Source organism: Plasmodium yoelii, assembly GCF_900002385.2.
Source record: "Plasmodium yoelii strain 17X genome assembly, chromosome: 12".
Taxonomy (NCBI): Eukaryota; Apicomplexa; class Aconoidasida; order Haemosporida; family Plasmodiidae; genus Plasmodium; species Plasmodium yoelii.
In genome coordinates this window covers 1,904,853-1,920,559 of record NC_036184.2, presented here as the reverse complement: position 1 = coordinate 1,920,559, position 15,707 = coordinate 1,904,853, and the positions used below count along the sequence as shown (strand labels likewise).

Below are 15,707 nucleotides of genomic sequence, written 5' to 3'. Positions count from 1 at the left end.
CTCCCTTTGCATATACACAACATATATACTATTTCACGAATTGAGAAGACCATACACAAAAATATATGCATGTTTATATTAGCCTTTTTAGTAAACTATTTTATTACTTAAGTAAAATAAACAAGTTTTAATGCACAATACATGTTTAATACTGTTATGGTGTATTTACATAAGTTTATACACATTTTTCAAAGTCCTTTTTTTGGGAATTTCGTTAATATTAATAAATAAGAAAAAAATACAAACATAATTCATATAAAAAAACAAAACGAAAAAAGAAAAAAGAAAAAAACATAAATAATCAGATTGTTAACATAACAAAATACCATTATGCAGCTTACAAAGGGAAAAGTTGTTGTCATAATTTTACTTTTTTCTACAATTTTATGGATATACAAATTTGACAAATATAAAAAATCGGATTCCTTATATAAATGGATACTAGTATAAAACTGAAAATATATATATCTATACATATTATAGGATATAATACAAATATAACATGAACAAATGGAAAAGCTTTACAGTCCTTATGTCATAAGCCATGTTTGGAAATACATATAACAAAAGTGTATAGACTATATATACACGCCTTTTTTATTTTTTTTTCAATTTGCAGATTCCTTTATATCTTATATTCACTTTAGGTGTTTACGCATTAGTTTCCATATCCATAAGTATATATAATGTTAATATTATACCTCATGACCAGAATACGCTATTAGAGGTAAATGAAAAATAAAATCGATAAAATACAAACTTATCAACAGTTACAATCTCTTAAAGCTACATTGACATATGTACATTGATATTGATATTGATAATATATTCACCTTTCTTGTTTACATTCCTCACTATTTTTTTTTGAAGGAACTGGATGCCATAAAAAGGAAATTGCAAATGAAAAATTTTACCTTTACCTAAAGATAAAAACACCTATCAAATTTTGTAGCAAATTTTTTAGCAATATTTTTAGCAAAATTATGGAAATTCCACTTATAATTTTTTGTGTATATATTTTTACTTCATTTTATATGCGTACATTCTATGCCAACGATTTATTTAAAATAGCCCTTTAAAACTATATTTTTTGGTGAAAAGGCTACTGGGAATGAATGTAAAGATAATGTTAATTTTTCCTTTTCCCCTTCCTTATTGTTGTCATTAAATATTTTTTGCAAAATACAAAATCTTATATTATTATATAAATGCATACATTTGTGTGATATATTTATATTTTCACTTTCACATAATTTTGATAATAAATTAACAAACGAATATATAGTTGGTACGCTTCTTCGAATTTTTTTTTTACCATATTTATCGTATTTGCTCTTTTTATTGCTACAATCACTATTATCTTCACCATCGCTATTATTTTCACCATCTATATAGCTTTCGATTTGATGGGATTCATCTTTATCGTCTCTATCGGAATTGCTTATATTTGTGTAATTAATCAAATCATTATTTTCCCATTTCATATCATTAATTTTTATGTCATTTTTATTCCCTTCTTCATAATTTATTTGACCATTTTCGTACCCTTTTTTGTAAATGTAATTATTAATTTCATTCATTATACTATAATTTTTAAAGTCAAAGATATATTTTCTTAAATCTCTAAATTTAGTATAACAACATGAACAAATAAGAAATGGTATTTTTTCATTGATACATTTATTTAATGTGTAATCAGTTAAACCTCCACAACAATGTAACCCAACTATTAAATCGATTTTATATTTTTTAAAGTCAAAATTTAATATAGATTCATGAACTATTAAAACATTTTTTATTTTATTCACATATATTTTAATAAAACAGTTAATAAGAGAACTCACATTTATATCTAATATTATTACTAATACATTTTTAAAAGCTAATGAAATATAAATACCCAAATCTCCTTTACCTCCTCCTACATCCAATATACAATAATCATACGATAAATTATTAGTATCTATATTTGTAACTATATCATTTTTTATTTTATTTCTATTATTAACGTTATCATCAACACTTATAATTTTATTATAAGAAACATTAGTATGAATTTCATTATATGATTTATTATTTTTTTCACAATTTTTATAACTGGTATTTTCTTCTTCATTTTGTGTTATATCTTTATTTTCATTGTCGCAATGTGTATGACATACATTGGAATAAACAGTTTTACATTTTTCATCCTTTAGCTTACAATCATCATTTTCAACATTATCCTCTTTTTTAATATTATCATTACCCATGTAAAAATCCTTAATATTGTAAAAATCTATACTTTTCCAATTTAATTTTTCGAAAATATTTGCATTTTTTTTCAAACACATTTCATAGTTATCATTTATTTTTTTAACATTTTCTTCATTAATTACATTATTATTTTTTTCAATAAACATCTTTAGAAATTCCAAATAATTTTCAAAAAGTGTACTATCACTTTCTATATATTTATTAACTAAATCACCGATTCTTGAAATTATATCTTCGTAATAAAAATTGCAATTTATTTTTGAATTTTTCTTTTTTATCTCTTTGAGCATTTCTTTTATATGATTAATCATCCAATGTATTTGTGGAATTTTTTTATTGTTCATATAGGATACTATGTCTTTTTTCTTTTTTTTTTTCTTCTTCTTTTTTTCATTTTTTTCCCCATCTTCATTCACATTAACATTAGCTTTATTTGGGATTATCCCATCCTCAGTTAATGTAATGCTATTAATTGCGTTCAAATTGAAATCGCCACATAATGTATTTTTTTTTTCTGTATTTTGAATATTATTTATTTTATATTTAAAGTCACTATATTGTATTTCAAATAATTTGGGTATGACATCAATCATTTTAATTATAAAAATTTCAAAATTATTCATTTTTTGGTTGGATATACTTTCGTAATTTTTATTTTTATATACAATATTCAATATGTATTGTTTTTTTTTAGCACATTCATTTTTGTACATGTTATAAATGTAATCATCCTTTACTATTAAAGATCTACATAATGTTAAAACGGAAAATTGTTTTTTTTCAAACAACGCCAGTAGTTCTCTAATATTAAAGTATTCATAATTCACCTATAAACAAAAATGTGACATATATTATTACCATGAATAAACTTATCTATGTATGCATATATATATATATATATACATAATAATATATACTAGTATGTTCCGTTTAAGTTGCACACAATTTAATGGGGTATATTATTTTTACCTTTAGCAAGTAGGAAGAAAATACTATTATTGATTTTTCATTTGTATTTGTCAAAGCAGGGAATCCAATAATGTATAATAAAGAATCCGTTTTTATTAACTTTTTGGCTGTGTCATGTTTTATATATTCATTCAATAATACTAATGGAATTTTATATTCAGTATCATTATTTTCATCCATTTTATTCCCATCATTTTCCAAATTCGAAAAATATTGCTTAGATAAATTTAATGAATAATACAGAGAAAAGTTTATCAAATTTGTCTCCTTATCCTCATATAAATATTTTTTTTTGTATTTATTCAATAAATAATTTTCATATAATATAAACTTTTCTTCATTTATATAAAAGTCTTTGTTTATCACTAATTGTATATTACCCTTTTTTGTTATTACATTTTCATTGAATATATTTTTTATTAAATAGTATTTGTCAATATTCGATTTGTTATTTATGTCGTGTATATTTGCATTGTTATCCTTACGCGCGCTGCCCAAACATTGATATTTGTAAAAAAACAAATTATTATTATTATTATTATTGTCCCAATTATCATTTAATGTTGCATCACAAAAAAACAATGATTTTCCATGTTTCCTCACATTTTTCACTTTACATATTAAATGAACAAAGCTAGTAAAATTATTATAATTTACATTTTCTTTATTACTAAATTTTTCGGACTCTTCAAATTTTATTTCTTTTTGGTTATATACATTTATTTCATGTTCTATAACATTTATTTCATTCTCCATAGTATTCATTTCATTCTTCATAGTATTCATTTCATTCTTCATAGTATTCATTTCATTCTTCATACCATTTATTTCATTCTCCATACCATTTATGACGCGTTTATTTTCAAACATTTTTCATTCGTCTCTATATGCACACATATATTTTTTTCTATAGCCTCAAGCGAATTATGTTTAAACTCTATAAATTAATATTTCTTATACTTTCTATTGTATAGGTTTCTACATATACAAAAAAGGAGGGTATGATTCGTTTTCCCCAAGTTCGAAAAGTTCTTTTCTTTCATACTTTTCGTAACTATATATACATCAATGATATTTACAGATTATTAAAAATTAGTAATGCGTATATAATATGCAACGTACATCATTTTCAATTATATATACATATAATAATTACATAATCACAAACATTAAAAATTAAGCTATATATAGTTTGTTATATATATATAGTACGTCTTCCATATCTTAAAAACAAAAAAATTGGGATATTCCCCTGTTTTCTTCACCCTCTATATTTCTAAAAATATTTGAATTAAACAAAAACATTAAAAATTAAATAATAAAAATATAAATTTTAAATAAATACATATTTTTTCCCAAATAAAATCAAAACAATGCATCAAAATTATATATCCATGAATGGTTTGTATATGAGTATAATTAATTTCTATAAAGCAACTTGAAAAAAAAAAATAATTCATGCTTATTCAAGATAAACACTAACCTTACTAAAAAAAATAAAATTGATACATAAAAAACATAATTTTTAAATTAAATCATATTAAATGTTAAAAAGGAAAAAGAATAACATTAGAAAAAACATATCCATGTAAATATATAAAAATTTATCCCATAACAGCCAAAAATGTTATAACATTTTTTTTGTTCTCGCATATTGAACTCTCGAAACACGAGAATAATTTTATAAAATTCTGGAATATAAAAAGGGGATAAATAATCACACAAATATAACGAATAAATATAAAATTTGTTATTTATAATATATACTAAAATATTGTTATTTGCAAAGAAAACGAGTCAAGATGAATTTTAGAAAACCAGATAATACCGCCGATTTAATTGATAGTATAATTAATAGCGAAAATGGAAAAGTTCAAAAATATATTTTAGAGAGAAAACGAAAGGAAAAAGAATTTTTGGAGAAAAAGGAAAACATCAAAAAACAAAACTTAATGGCTCCGAAATTAAATCAAATGTTTGTTAAAAATAAAAATGATGATGATAAATTAATTAATGAAACTGTTGGTCTAAGAACAGTTCATGAATATAAAAAAATAAAGGATAAAATTTTTAGTAAGGAAAAGGATACAACATATAATGAAAGTTCTAAAGATACTAAACATAAAAAACACACCAATTTTAAATTGTCTTTTTTCTCTGATGATGAAGAAGAAGAAGAAGACGAAGAAGACGAAGATAAAAACGATGAAAACAAATCAGAAACCCCAAAAAATAAGTCAGATGAAAATTCTTTAGAAAAAGAACAAAACGAAAAAGAAGAAGCAGAAAAATCTTCTAACGAAACTGAACAAATTAACAAAAATTATACTGATAAAAATTTACAAAACGGAAAAAGTGTTAATACTGAAAATAAAAACAAACCAAAAAATGAAGAAAATGATTTCAAAAAAATTATGAAAGATCCTACTGTAAATACATCCTTTTTAAAGGATAAGGATAGAGATAGAAAAATAGAATTAAAAAAAAAAGAGTTGAGAGAATTATATTTCAAATTAGAAAACGAACAAAAGGAAAAAGACATAGAAATTACATATTCATATTACGATGGTTCTGGTCATAGAAGAAAAATATTGGTTAAGCAAAAAAATACTATAGGCCAATTTATAAATAAATGTGTAGATAATTTAAAACACGAATTTACGAATTTAAGATCCGCATCATGTGAAACATTAATGTTTGTAAAAGAAGATCTTATTCTTCCAAATTATTTAACCTTTTATGAATTAATTAAAAATAAAGCTCAAGGAAAAACAGGTCCATTATTTTCTTTTGATGTTGTAGAAGATTTGTCGGGAATTACGGACATAAGAAAGAACAAAACTGATGTAAGTCAAAAAATAACGCTCATTTTTGTTCAATATATATATATTTTATATTTCTTTGATTACATGGTTTTATAATTGCATGATATATATTATAAATGCTTGAATTAATATGTTAAACGTAAATTTTATAAAAAATTTACACATATTCAGCTTTGTTTCAATTCGGCATACAAAAAGTTATATACACATGCTCATTTATGTATATAATACATCGTTATATTTATTTACATACTATTTTTAGACTCATGCAGGAAAACTAGTAGAACGAAAATGGTATGAAAGAAATAAACATATATTTCCGGCTTCCAAATGGGAAATTTATAAGCCCTTAACAAATTATGGAACTAACTATAAAGATTTATTTAACAATTGTTCGTAATTACATTGCTTCACCATTTTGCTTTAATTTTTTTATTATATACCTTTTTAATCCGATGATTCAATATTTATCTATTATTTTATAATTGTGTATTTTTTTCTGTAATATTTTTTTTTGTTTTTAATACAACATTGTCTATACCTGTATATAAATTAAAACCATATTAATAAAATATAAAGCTTACGCTAATTTATCTTTCACCATATATATATGAATAGGTATATATTTACTATTTTCACTATAACAAAAATTCTTACTCGGAAATAGGAGGGAAAACTGTTTATTTTTTGTGCAAACATTTTCATTTAATCCTCTTAACTTGTACAAAAATGTATTAATATGGCTTTGTTCATAATTTTCATCATATACTACTATATGTTTATCAATTTCGTTTATTTTATATTTTTTTTTGATTTGTTCAGCAACACATTCCCTTATATACAGCTAAAAAATGGAAAAATTATAAAATTAATTTTATAATATATTATAAATATTTACAACAAGGCATAATAAACAATATTTTATTAAAAATTCTTATGGTTATTGTCAATTTATTAATCTTTTTAAATTAATACATAATCTGAATACAGTTCTATATTATACACAAATTATGCTTAAGGGGGAATACCACTTTGCTATAATTGGATATTAATAAGACATAAGTGAAAAATTGTTGGAATATTTTGAAAAAGTAATAGCAAGCAATAAAATGGTCAATTTTATTTTCATTTATTCGTAATTTACGTTTTTATAGCATTTGATACTCCTAACTAAGTTTGAAAATATATTTATCATTGTTTCTTTAAATAACTTATAATTCCTTTGGAACTTTTTAATAAAAATATATTTTGCCTTTGATATAAATCTATCAATAGAAGTTTTTTGAATTTCTATGTAGCCTAAAAAGTTATGTAAAACGAATAATATGGCTTCCATATATATGACTTATATAGACACTTTAATAAATACAAAAATACATCTATACACTTTTTTGGTGTTAAAAATAATTTCATATTTATTACACAAAATATACTTTTTTTTTTAAATTTTAAATGATATTACCATTTTCGAATATGAAATTATATACTTCATCATTTGATTTATTTTTTCTTAAATGAATAATATGATTTATGTTTTTCACTATGAACAACAACTGAATAATTGTTTCAGAAATAAAGGGAGATATAAACACACACCTATAGTAAATATATTTTATGTCCTTTTTTGATAAAAATTTCTGATTTATTCGAAATGTGTAAGAAAAAAAAGTAATACATATATATATTTTGTTAGAATACTTTAACATAATCTTTCAATAATAAATTTATAATTTTATTTTATATTTTTGTTTTTATTTTTATTTTTTTTGCAAACCATTCGAGGGTCACCATAATTTTCTAATAACGAATCTTCGTCGGAATTGTCTCTACATAAATCATCTGCATCTTTTTTTACATCGTTATCAATATTCAATATGTTTATATCCATCCTTTTATTTAAATAGTAATAAATATAATACTCCAAATATTTACAATGTTTCTCATTTTTTTCAATGATATTATTTTTATTTTTTATATAATCTTTATATAAACTAGAATACATATAAACATCTCTTAACATATAAAATAAATAATAAAGCAGTATAAAAGAATATATCATTAATGTTAATATAGACAACGAAACTCGTAACACTATATTATATGTTACTATTCTTATTTGTTCTAGTTGAATATTAAAAAAAAATAAAAACATAAAAAAAAAACTCTCTAATTTTATATTATACTCCTTTATCTTAATATGAGGATCTAAAAACATGGTTATACAAATGAACAAAATAAAAAAAAAAGACATATAAATAAAACATTTTAAATTATTAGGCAATTGCATATTCATTAAAAATAATAAATTTGTGAATACAGTTCTAAAAATGTAGTAATAATATTTATTTTTTTTACACAAAAATGTATAAAATCCATATATGTATTTATATTTATATTCTGCTCTTAAACTACATGGAGTTCTAAGAATCGAAACAAAGACTATTATATAATAAATAAAGCAAAAAATAGAAATTATTAATATCCCCATAAATTTAGTAACTTTCAAATGAATATTATCATAGCACAATGTTTCTGTATCATAATACGATATATTATAATTAAATATACCAATACATATATACCCAGACAAAAAAATAAACATAATAAAACAACTACTCATATACATAATTATATGAACATATTGATAATAATATATTTGAACACAATTTTTGAAAAAATCGACAACATCGTTATCATAAAAAAAAGTTATATTTGTATAAGTATAATGACAAAAATTAGGAAATAAAAATGGATATAACCATATTTTCTTAAATTGTTTTAAATCGCTGTTTTTATTATTTTTATTTATATTTTTATTACTACTTTGAACGCTATCGATATCTTCCCTTCCCGAACAATGATCCAAGCTACTAGACAAATTAATTATATTAATTCCTATGTTTCTAGCATACTTTTGTATGTTTCTTCTTAAGTATAAAAATATAAAATTGCATAATAATGTTAAACAAACAAATAGAACCATAAAAAATATAAAAACAGTTATTTCTATTGTGTGTAGTTTCGAATTTGCCTTAAGGAAATATAAACAGTCTATATTAGCATAATTTAAAAAATTTAAATGAATTACTTTAATAATATCAAAAAATAAATTATGCAAATAAATATTCAAAACATAATGAACATTCGCTAAATCGCCATATTGTAGATATGCCTTTTGTTTTTTATTTTGGTGTTCATTAGAAATATAATTTTCTTGTTCATTTTCAATTAGATCATTTGAAAAACTTAGCAAAAAAATAAGAGATAAATAAAACATAAATTCACGAAAATAATGTAAAAAATATATTGTTTCTTTTTTATAAATATTTAAATGATAAAAATATAGACTAACATTTATATACTTAAATAGTGTCATTAGAAAGATAAGAAATACAAAGCAATAAATTATTATAATTATTATAGAAGTTATAGTATTATAGCATTCCTTACATGTAGAATATTTTAAATATATATTTTTATAATAATTTTCTTTGCAATTATTACATATAAATCCTTCATTATTTTCTGAGCATTTCCCACAAGTATCTAAACAAACACCTGGACTTTTACAATAAATAAAAATATTATTCATGAATGGATATATGTTTTTTATGTCTTTTTTTGTAGAGCATCTATCATAATTTTTAAAATTAATTTCATTCGTATGCTTTAAAAAATATTCTACATTATCTACATATAATTCATTAAAATTGTTTTCACAGAAAAAATAACTATTTATATCAGAGCACTTATCACACTTATTCCCTATATAATTCAAATAATAATTCGAATCACATGAACAACTATGTATAAATTTTGAAGCTCTTTTATTGTTGTAACTAGACGGAGGGCAACTAAAGCAACTTTCAGCATTCTTAAAATTTGAATACTTGTTTTCTCCACACTCATAACATTTATTATTTTTAAAATATTCGCCATAGTTACAAAAATTTAATGCATTTGATACAAATGTAAATGCCCACCCAACCATATACACCAAAAAAAAATACATCACACAAGCCATTATAACAATATTTTATAATTATATAGTTCTGAAACTGTGAAAACATATTTATAAACTTGTATTTTCACAATTGAAATAAAAAAGAGAAATGAACAAAAAAAAATTAAAAAAAAAAAAAAATATATAGCCTTTCACATGTCGTATATTTTACCAATTTTCATTATATATATTTCATTTTGTTTTCATTAATTTTCCTGCATTTCCCCCATAAATCAAAAAAATAATAAAATTTTTTACAAACTTAAACACAAATTTTATTGCACTAAAACCATACTATTAATATAGTATCAAAAAAAAATACACTTGGCCAATCAAATTCATAAATACATATATAAAAAATAACAATATATTCTATAAAAATATTTATGCGTTTATGCTCCCTTTTTCTCATATCAATTTCTATAAAAATACATAGGATAATGCTGTGATAAAAGGAATTTTTTTTTCCAATTTTGGTTATTAATATTTTAATTTTTTCTTATATTGTAGAACAACTATAATATTTTGAGAATTATATTATATTTTATTTTTTGGTGTTTTATTTCCATATATATATGCTTGTTTTTTTCTCTATTATTTTTAATTAGCTTTTTTTCCTGTTGATTTTAATTTTTGTTAATTCTTATGCATAATATTACTGTTAAATATACCCTTTTTAAAAAAATGTGAAAAATTAAGCTACTTTTTTTATTTCTCATCAATTTGCACACATTTTCCAACCTTCTATATGCATTAAAATGGAAAGCTTGGAAGTGATGAATACGTTTTAGATCGATATTGCAGTGAAGTTTCCCTATCATATAAATATCACACATACAATCTCTTTTTTTTTACAATGATAAGGAAAATCCCCCCAAATTTACATATATATAATTGTACCACAATTAATGATATATGTAAGGGTCTATGGATTGAATATATGGTTAAAAAAACGCACATTCACAGTCTAAGTAAGATAAATTATTCTTTTGTTCAAAAAAAAAAAAATGTCATTAACAAGAATATATATAATATGACGTGTGTAGAATTATACAGATATAGCTGTTTATTAAAAAATGAAAATATTAATAATATAACTATTTATAACCAAATTAACAAAAGAGTTGAAATGATATATAAATTCCTTACCCCATCAAAGATAATATTATTAATTAAATTATATTTAGAAAATATAAATCTTAATGCATATAAAAATACATTTAATTGTCTTATAGAAACTGCTATTCAAAAATTAACTCAATTTAATTTAGAAGAAATAGTCAAATTATATAGTATTATTGGAAATGTAGAAAATAATGAAATGGTTGTTTATTTATTAAAATATTTTAATAACCATTTAATTAAACACTACACATTTGTAGATATTAAATCGTTTTCAATTATATTGAATGCTCATGCAAAATTAAAAATTAAGGATATGAAATTAATAAACAAATTTCTACATATTATTATACAAAATAATTTACCTTTTGACATTATTAATTACTCTATTTTTTTTAATGCTTTTTATAAACTAAAAATAACAGATAATGAATATGTTACACAAATTGTTAATATGTTTTTAAAAGAAATTGATATTTTTAACCAACATCAATATAACACTTCCATACAAATTGATCAAAAAAATAATAACATAAACAATATATTTACTAATTATTATCCCCACCATATTTGTAATATTCTACTTTATTTTACTATTTATGATATAAACAAAATTGATAATAGTACTAATAATCTCAACTTTGGAAATGATGTTAAAGACTATACTGTTAATCAAAATGATGGAAATCAAAATGAGAAAACTGAAAGTGAAAACCCTGATACCCATTACAAAAATAATGGATATATTTCATTTTTACTTGATTTATTAATTAAAAAAAAAAATTTAATTAAGTGTGAAGAAATTTTAATGATATGCCAAATTTTCAAGTCACTAAAAATAAAAAACGATATCTTAATAAACCATATAGAAAATGAATTATTGAAATATTTTAATCAGTATGCAAAAGAAAAAAACTATAATCATAATAAAAATAATAATACAAAGGAGAATAATACTGGATTATTTTCCAATGATAATAATAATGCCCTTATAAAAATATTATTTGATATGTGTACCTTTTATAATGATATAAGTATTTATACACATAGTATACAATATTTTCGTTATAAACAAAAATTAGACTATTACTCTTCTCTTTTATTGCTATATGTATACTCAGAAATCAATTTATTAAATCATGATGTTATTACATTTTTAATTAATATTATAAAAAAAAATTATTTTTACAATTTTAGTTTGGAAAATAGCTTTCTTTTAATTAGATCATTTTACAAAATTTTATTAAACAATCAAAATTATTATCCCTATTTAAATCACCAAAAAGAGGAGGAGAAAGGAAATGTACAATTGCCTGAGGGAAATACACAGAAAAATGATCAACCAACTATTTTTAACACATCAAAACAAACAGAAGAAATAAACATTTCCAAAAACAACTGTTATAATAATTCAATAAATATCTCATTATATTTAAAGAATATTTTCTATAAAATAGATACTTTATCTGATAAAGTATTCAAATATTTAGAAAACGAACTATTTGACAAAAAAGATAAAAATAAAATAATATATATAAATGAATATAACATAATATTTATATGTAAGATATTATATTATTGTGCATTCCTTAGAAAATATGCGTTTCTTAATAAAATTATCCCTTTTTTTATTAACAAAGAAAATGAAATTACCGATTTTAAAAATATATTAAACATTTTATATGCTTATTCATATATCAAAAAAAATTTATATCATATTAATATTCACAAGTTAAACATTATACAAGCCAATGATGAATACATAAAAAATACATATATACCTTATACAAATGATATAGGAAAAATTGTAGATAACTATAATTTTATTATAAATAAACGAAATTACAACACACAAATCAAAAATATTATTTATTTTTATTTTATTCAATGTAAATTTAATGATTATCGTTATGTAAATATAGATAATATATATCAATGGCTTGGGTCATCTTTTTTAAATATACATTTGTTGTCGATATTGCTTAACATATCTCTTGCCAAAGAATTAAATTTGATAACACGATGTGCCAACAGGATAGAAGAAAATGTCATTATAAATAAATTCACTGAAAATTTTGATGAAAACATAAAAAATGATAACAATATTGATATAACAAAACACACACACATTAACAAGGAACAAACAAATAACGATGCCTTAATTGTAATGAAAATAGATAGGTTGAATTTTATAAAAATGTATCATAAAATTTTCACCGAAATTAATAAGCTTATTTTAAATTGTAAAAATATATATGATATAACAAGAATTTTTAATTCTTCATTTATTATACTAAACTATCTTGAAAAGCTAAAATCAGAGCAAAAGATAAATGACGATGACATCAAAATAGAAAGAGCCATACACATAGTATTGAAAAAAATTGAAAGAAACATTATACAAAATTATAATTTATATAACAAAGAATTTATAATATTATTAACAGCTATTTGTATATATAACAACAATTATTCTTACATACCATTCGCTTTATTTTTTACATATTTCAATAAATTTGTTTTTAAAAATAATATTTCCTACTTAATTTTATTAAGTAATGATGAAGAAATTAAACATTTATCAAATGAATGCTTATTTATAAGTGGTTATAAGGATAACAATTCCGATTCCCATCAATCTACACATCTAAATAATATATCTCATTCCTTTAAACATAAGGAAAACATAGAAAATTTTTATAATTTTCATTTATCAAACATTATAAACAAAATCAACATTCCTTGTAATACTAGCCAAATAAATAAAAATATCAAAGTTAATAATACAATAAATGACTTTAGTACAAGCCAAATTATTAGCATATACAAACTAATGCTAAGCAATAATGAATTATTAGCGTGTAACGACTTTTTTAAAAAAATTAAAGATACTTATTTAGAGTCTATAGAAAATAATTTCAAGATATTGGAAAGTCTATCTTTATACGATTTAAATCAACTATGTTTATATATTTTAAAAAAAAACGCCTCGAACTTATCCCTTTTTAAATATACCATTAAAAAAAATTATGAGCATATTCAGTCAAAAAAAGATCATTTACTAAAATATGATTATATTATTTCTATACTAAATATTTCTATTAAATTAAAGAAGTATAATTTGTTTATTAACAATTCTATTATAACTGATATTATTTTAAAAAACTCTAACGAATTTAACACATTACAAAAAATTAATTCTCTTTTAGAATTTTTGGTACAAATACAAGAAAAAAATATTTATGACAATGTAACAGCTAACGATCAATTATTTCAATTTTTTTCCAAGGTATATTTTAATTATTTCTTGGACAATCGAATTATTGATTTAAATAATGTCGTTTATTTTTTATATCTATTAAAATCGTTTAATCAACCAGAAAATTTTTATTATATGTTCCAAGTTTTTTATTACAAATTTTTTAAATTAAACAAAATATCAATTTCACAAAAAAAAAAATACCAATTTCCAACAAGCTTAAATAATCCATTTTATATTATTAAAAATATATATTCTCTCAATCATCAGGATAATGTACATGATTCTACTACATATTTAAGTAACAGCCCAAATGATGAATATATCATACATTTAAACAATGATACTATAAATATGAATGTTAATAATATAGAAAATGTAATAAGCTCATCAAAGAATAAAATACCATACACATCTGAAAGAGATAGCTTTGCTGAGAAATACACACAATTAAAGGGAACAAATGATGAAACACCATCAAATTTTAATCAATATATCGGAACAAATGATGGGAATTCTATTCAATGTAAGAAAAACCAAGACAGTTTAAACCTAGAGTTTTTAATAAAAAAAATAATAGAAAGTGATGAACATGATGTAATATATATAAATGATCATTCTTTTATAACATTATACTTTTTGTTAAACTTAAATAAAAATGAAAAATATATAAAGCATGCCGAATTATATTCCTTCTTATTTTCAATTTTAAAAAACAATATATATATGATAAATAAAGAAGTTGCAATCCAGTGCTTATATATCTATTTATATTCACAAATCAACGAGCAGCTAGCTGGCCAATTAACAGAACATTGTATTTATTTTGAAAATATCAATAATCCCTTTAATGACCAAATAAAATATATATTAAATATTTTGATAACATTTATTCATAATTTAGATATTGGTTCAATTTTAAAGTTGGCATTTTTTTATATCAATGTATTCTTTAATGAAGACAAACACAAAAAAGCAAACTATCGAATCAATGAAAATATTAAAATTATTTTTGATCACATTAACAAAAAAAAAAACTTAATAGAAAAAAATAATATTCTTTATGAACAGGTAAAGAAGGCCGAAGCCATCCCCTATTCGTAAACACAAAGGCATACTCAAACAGGTTACATGCACCTAGAATAAATAAGCGCAGAAATAAGCACATAAATAAGCACATAAATAAGCACAGAAATTTTGAAATCTCAAATATTTTATTAATTGCTCAGATAGGAAAATGATAAAATATTCAGGTCCATTTCATAACTTTTTT

The 15,707-nt window shown here is 21.3% G+C and overlaps 5 protein-coding genes across 5 annotated transcripts; 3 read left to right on the top strand and 2 right to left on the bottom strand.

Annotated features, from left to right (window-relative positions):
• Positions 1-330: 330 nt before the first annotated feature.
• On the top strand, positions 331-924 carry PY17X_1248650 (dolichol-phosphate mannosyltransferase subunit 3, putative; the record flags this gene model as incomplete). Its single annotated transcript, XM_034637636.1, has 3 exons — positions 331-444; positions 620-727; positions 871-924. 3 exons carry the CDS (start codon positions 331-333, stop codon positions 922-924), a joined length of 276 nt encoding a protein of 91 aa, XP_034493575.1.
• A 134-nt stretch (positions 925-1,058) lies between these two features.
• On the bottom strand, positions 1,059-4,095 carry PY17X_1248600 (conserved Plasmodium protein, unknown function; the record flags this gene model as incomplete). Its single annotated transcript, XM_022956924.1, has 2 exons — positions 1,059-3,083; positions 3,226-4,095. The coding sequence occupies 2 exons, from the start codon at positions 4,093-4,095 to the stop codon at positions 1,059-1,061; spliced, it is 2,895 nt and encodes a 964-aa protein (XP_022812754.1).
• A 932-nt stretch (positions 4,096-5,027) lies between these two features.
• On the top strand, positions 5,028-6,450 carry PY17X_1248500 (uncharacterized protein; the record flags this gene model as incomplete). Its single annotated transcript, XM_725644.1, has 2 exons — positions 5,028-6,071; positions 6,313-6,450. 2 exons carry the CDS (start codon positions 5,028-5,030, stop codon positions 6,448-6,450), a joined length of 1,182 nt encoding a protein of 393 aa, XP_730737.1.
• A 79-nt stretch (positions 6,451-6,529) lies between these two features.
• PY17X_1248400 (conserved Plasmodium protein, unknown function) lies at positions 6,530-10,074 on the bottom strand (the record flags this gene model as incomplete). Its single annotated transcript, XM_022956922.1, has 5 exons — positions 6,530-6,591; positions 6,708-6,894; positions 7,195-7,349; positions 7,513-7,687; positions 7,825-10,074. 5 exons carry the CDS (start codon positions 10,072-10,074, stop codon positions 6,530-6,532), a joined length of 2,829 nt encoding a protein of 942 aa, XP_022812753.1.
• An 835-nt stretch (positions 10,075-10,909) lies between these two features.
• Positions 10,910-15,538, top strand: PY17X_1248300 (conserved Plasmodium protein, unknown function; the record flags this gene model as incomplete). Its single annotated transcript, XM_724527.2, has 1 exon — positions 10,910-15,538. One exon carries the CDS (start codon positions 10,910-10,912, stop codon positions 15,536-15,538), a length of 4,629 nt encoding a protein of 1,542 aa, XP_729620.2.
• Between the last annotated feature and the right edge of the window lie 169 nt (positions 15,539-15,707).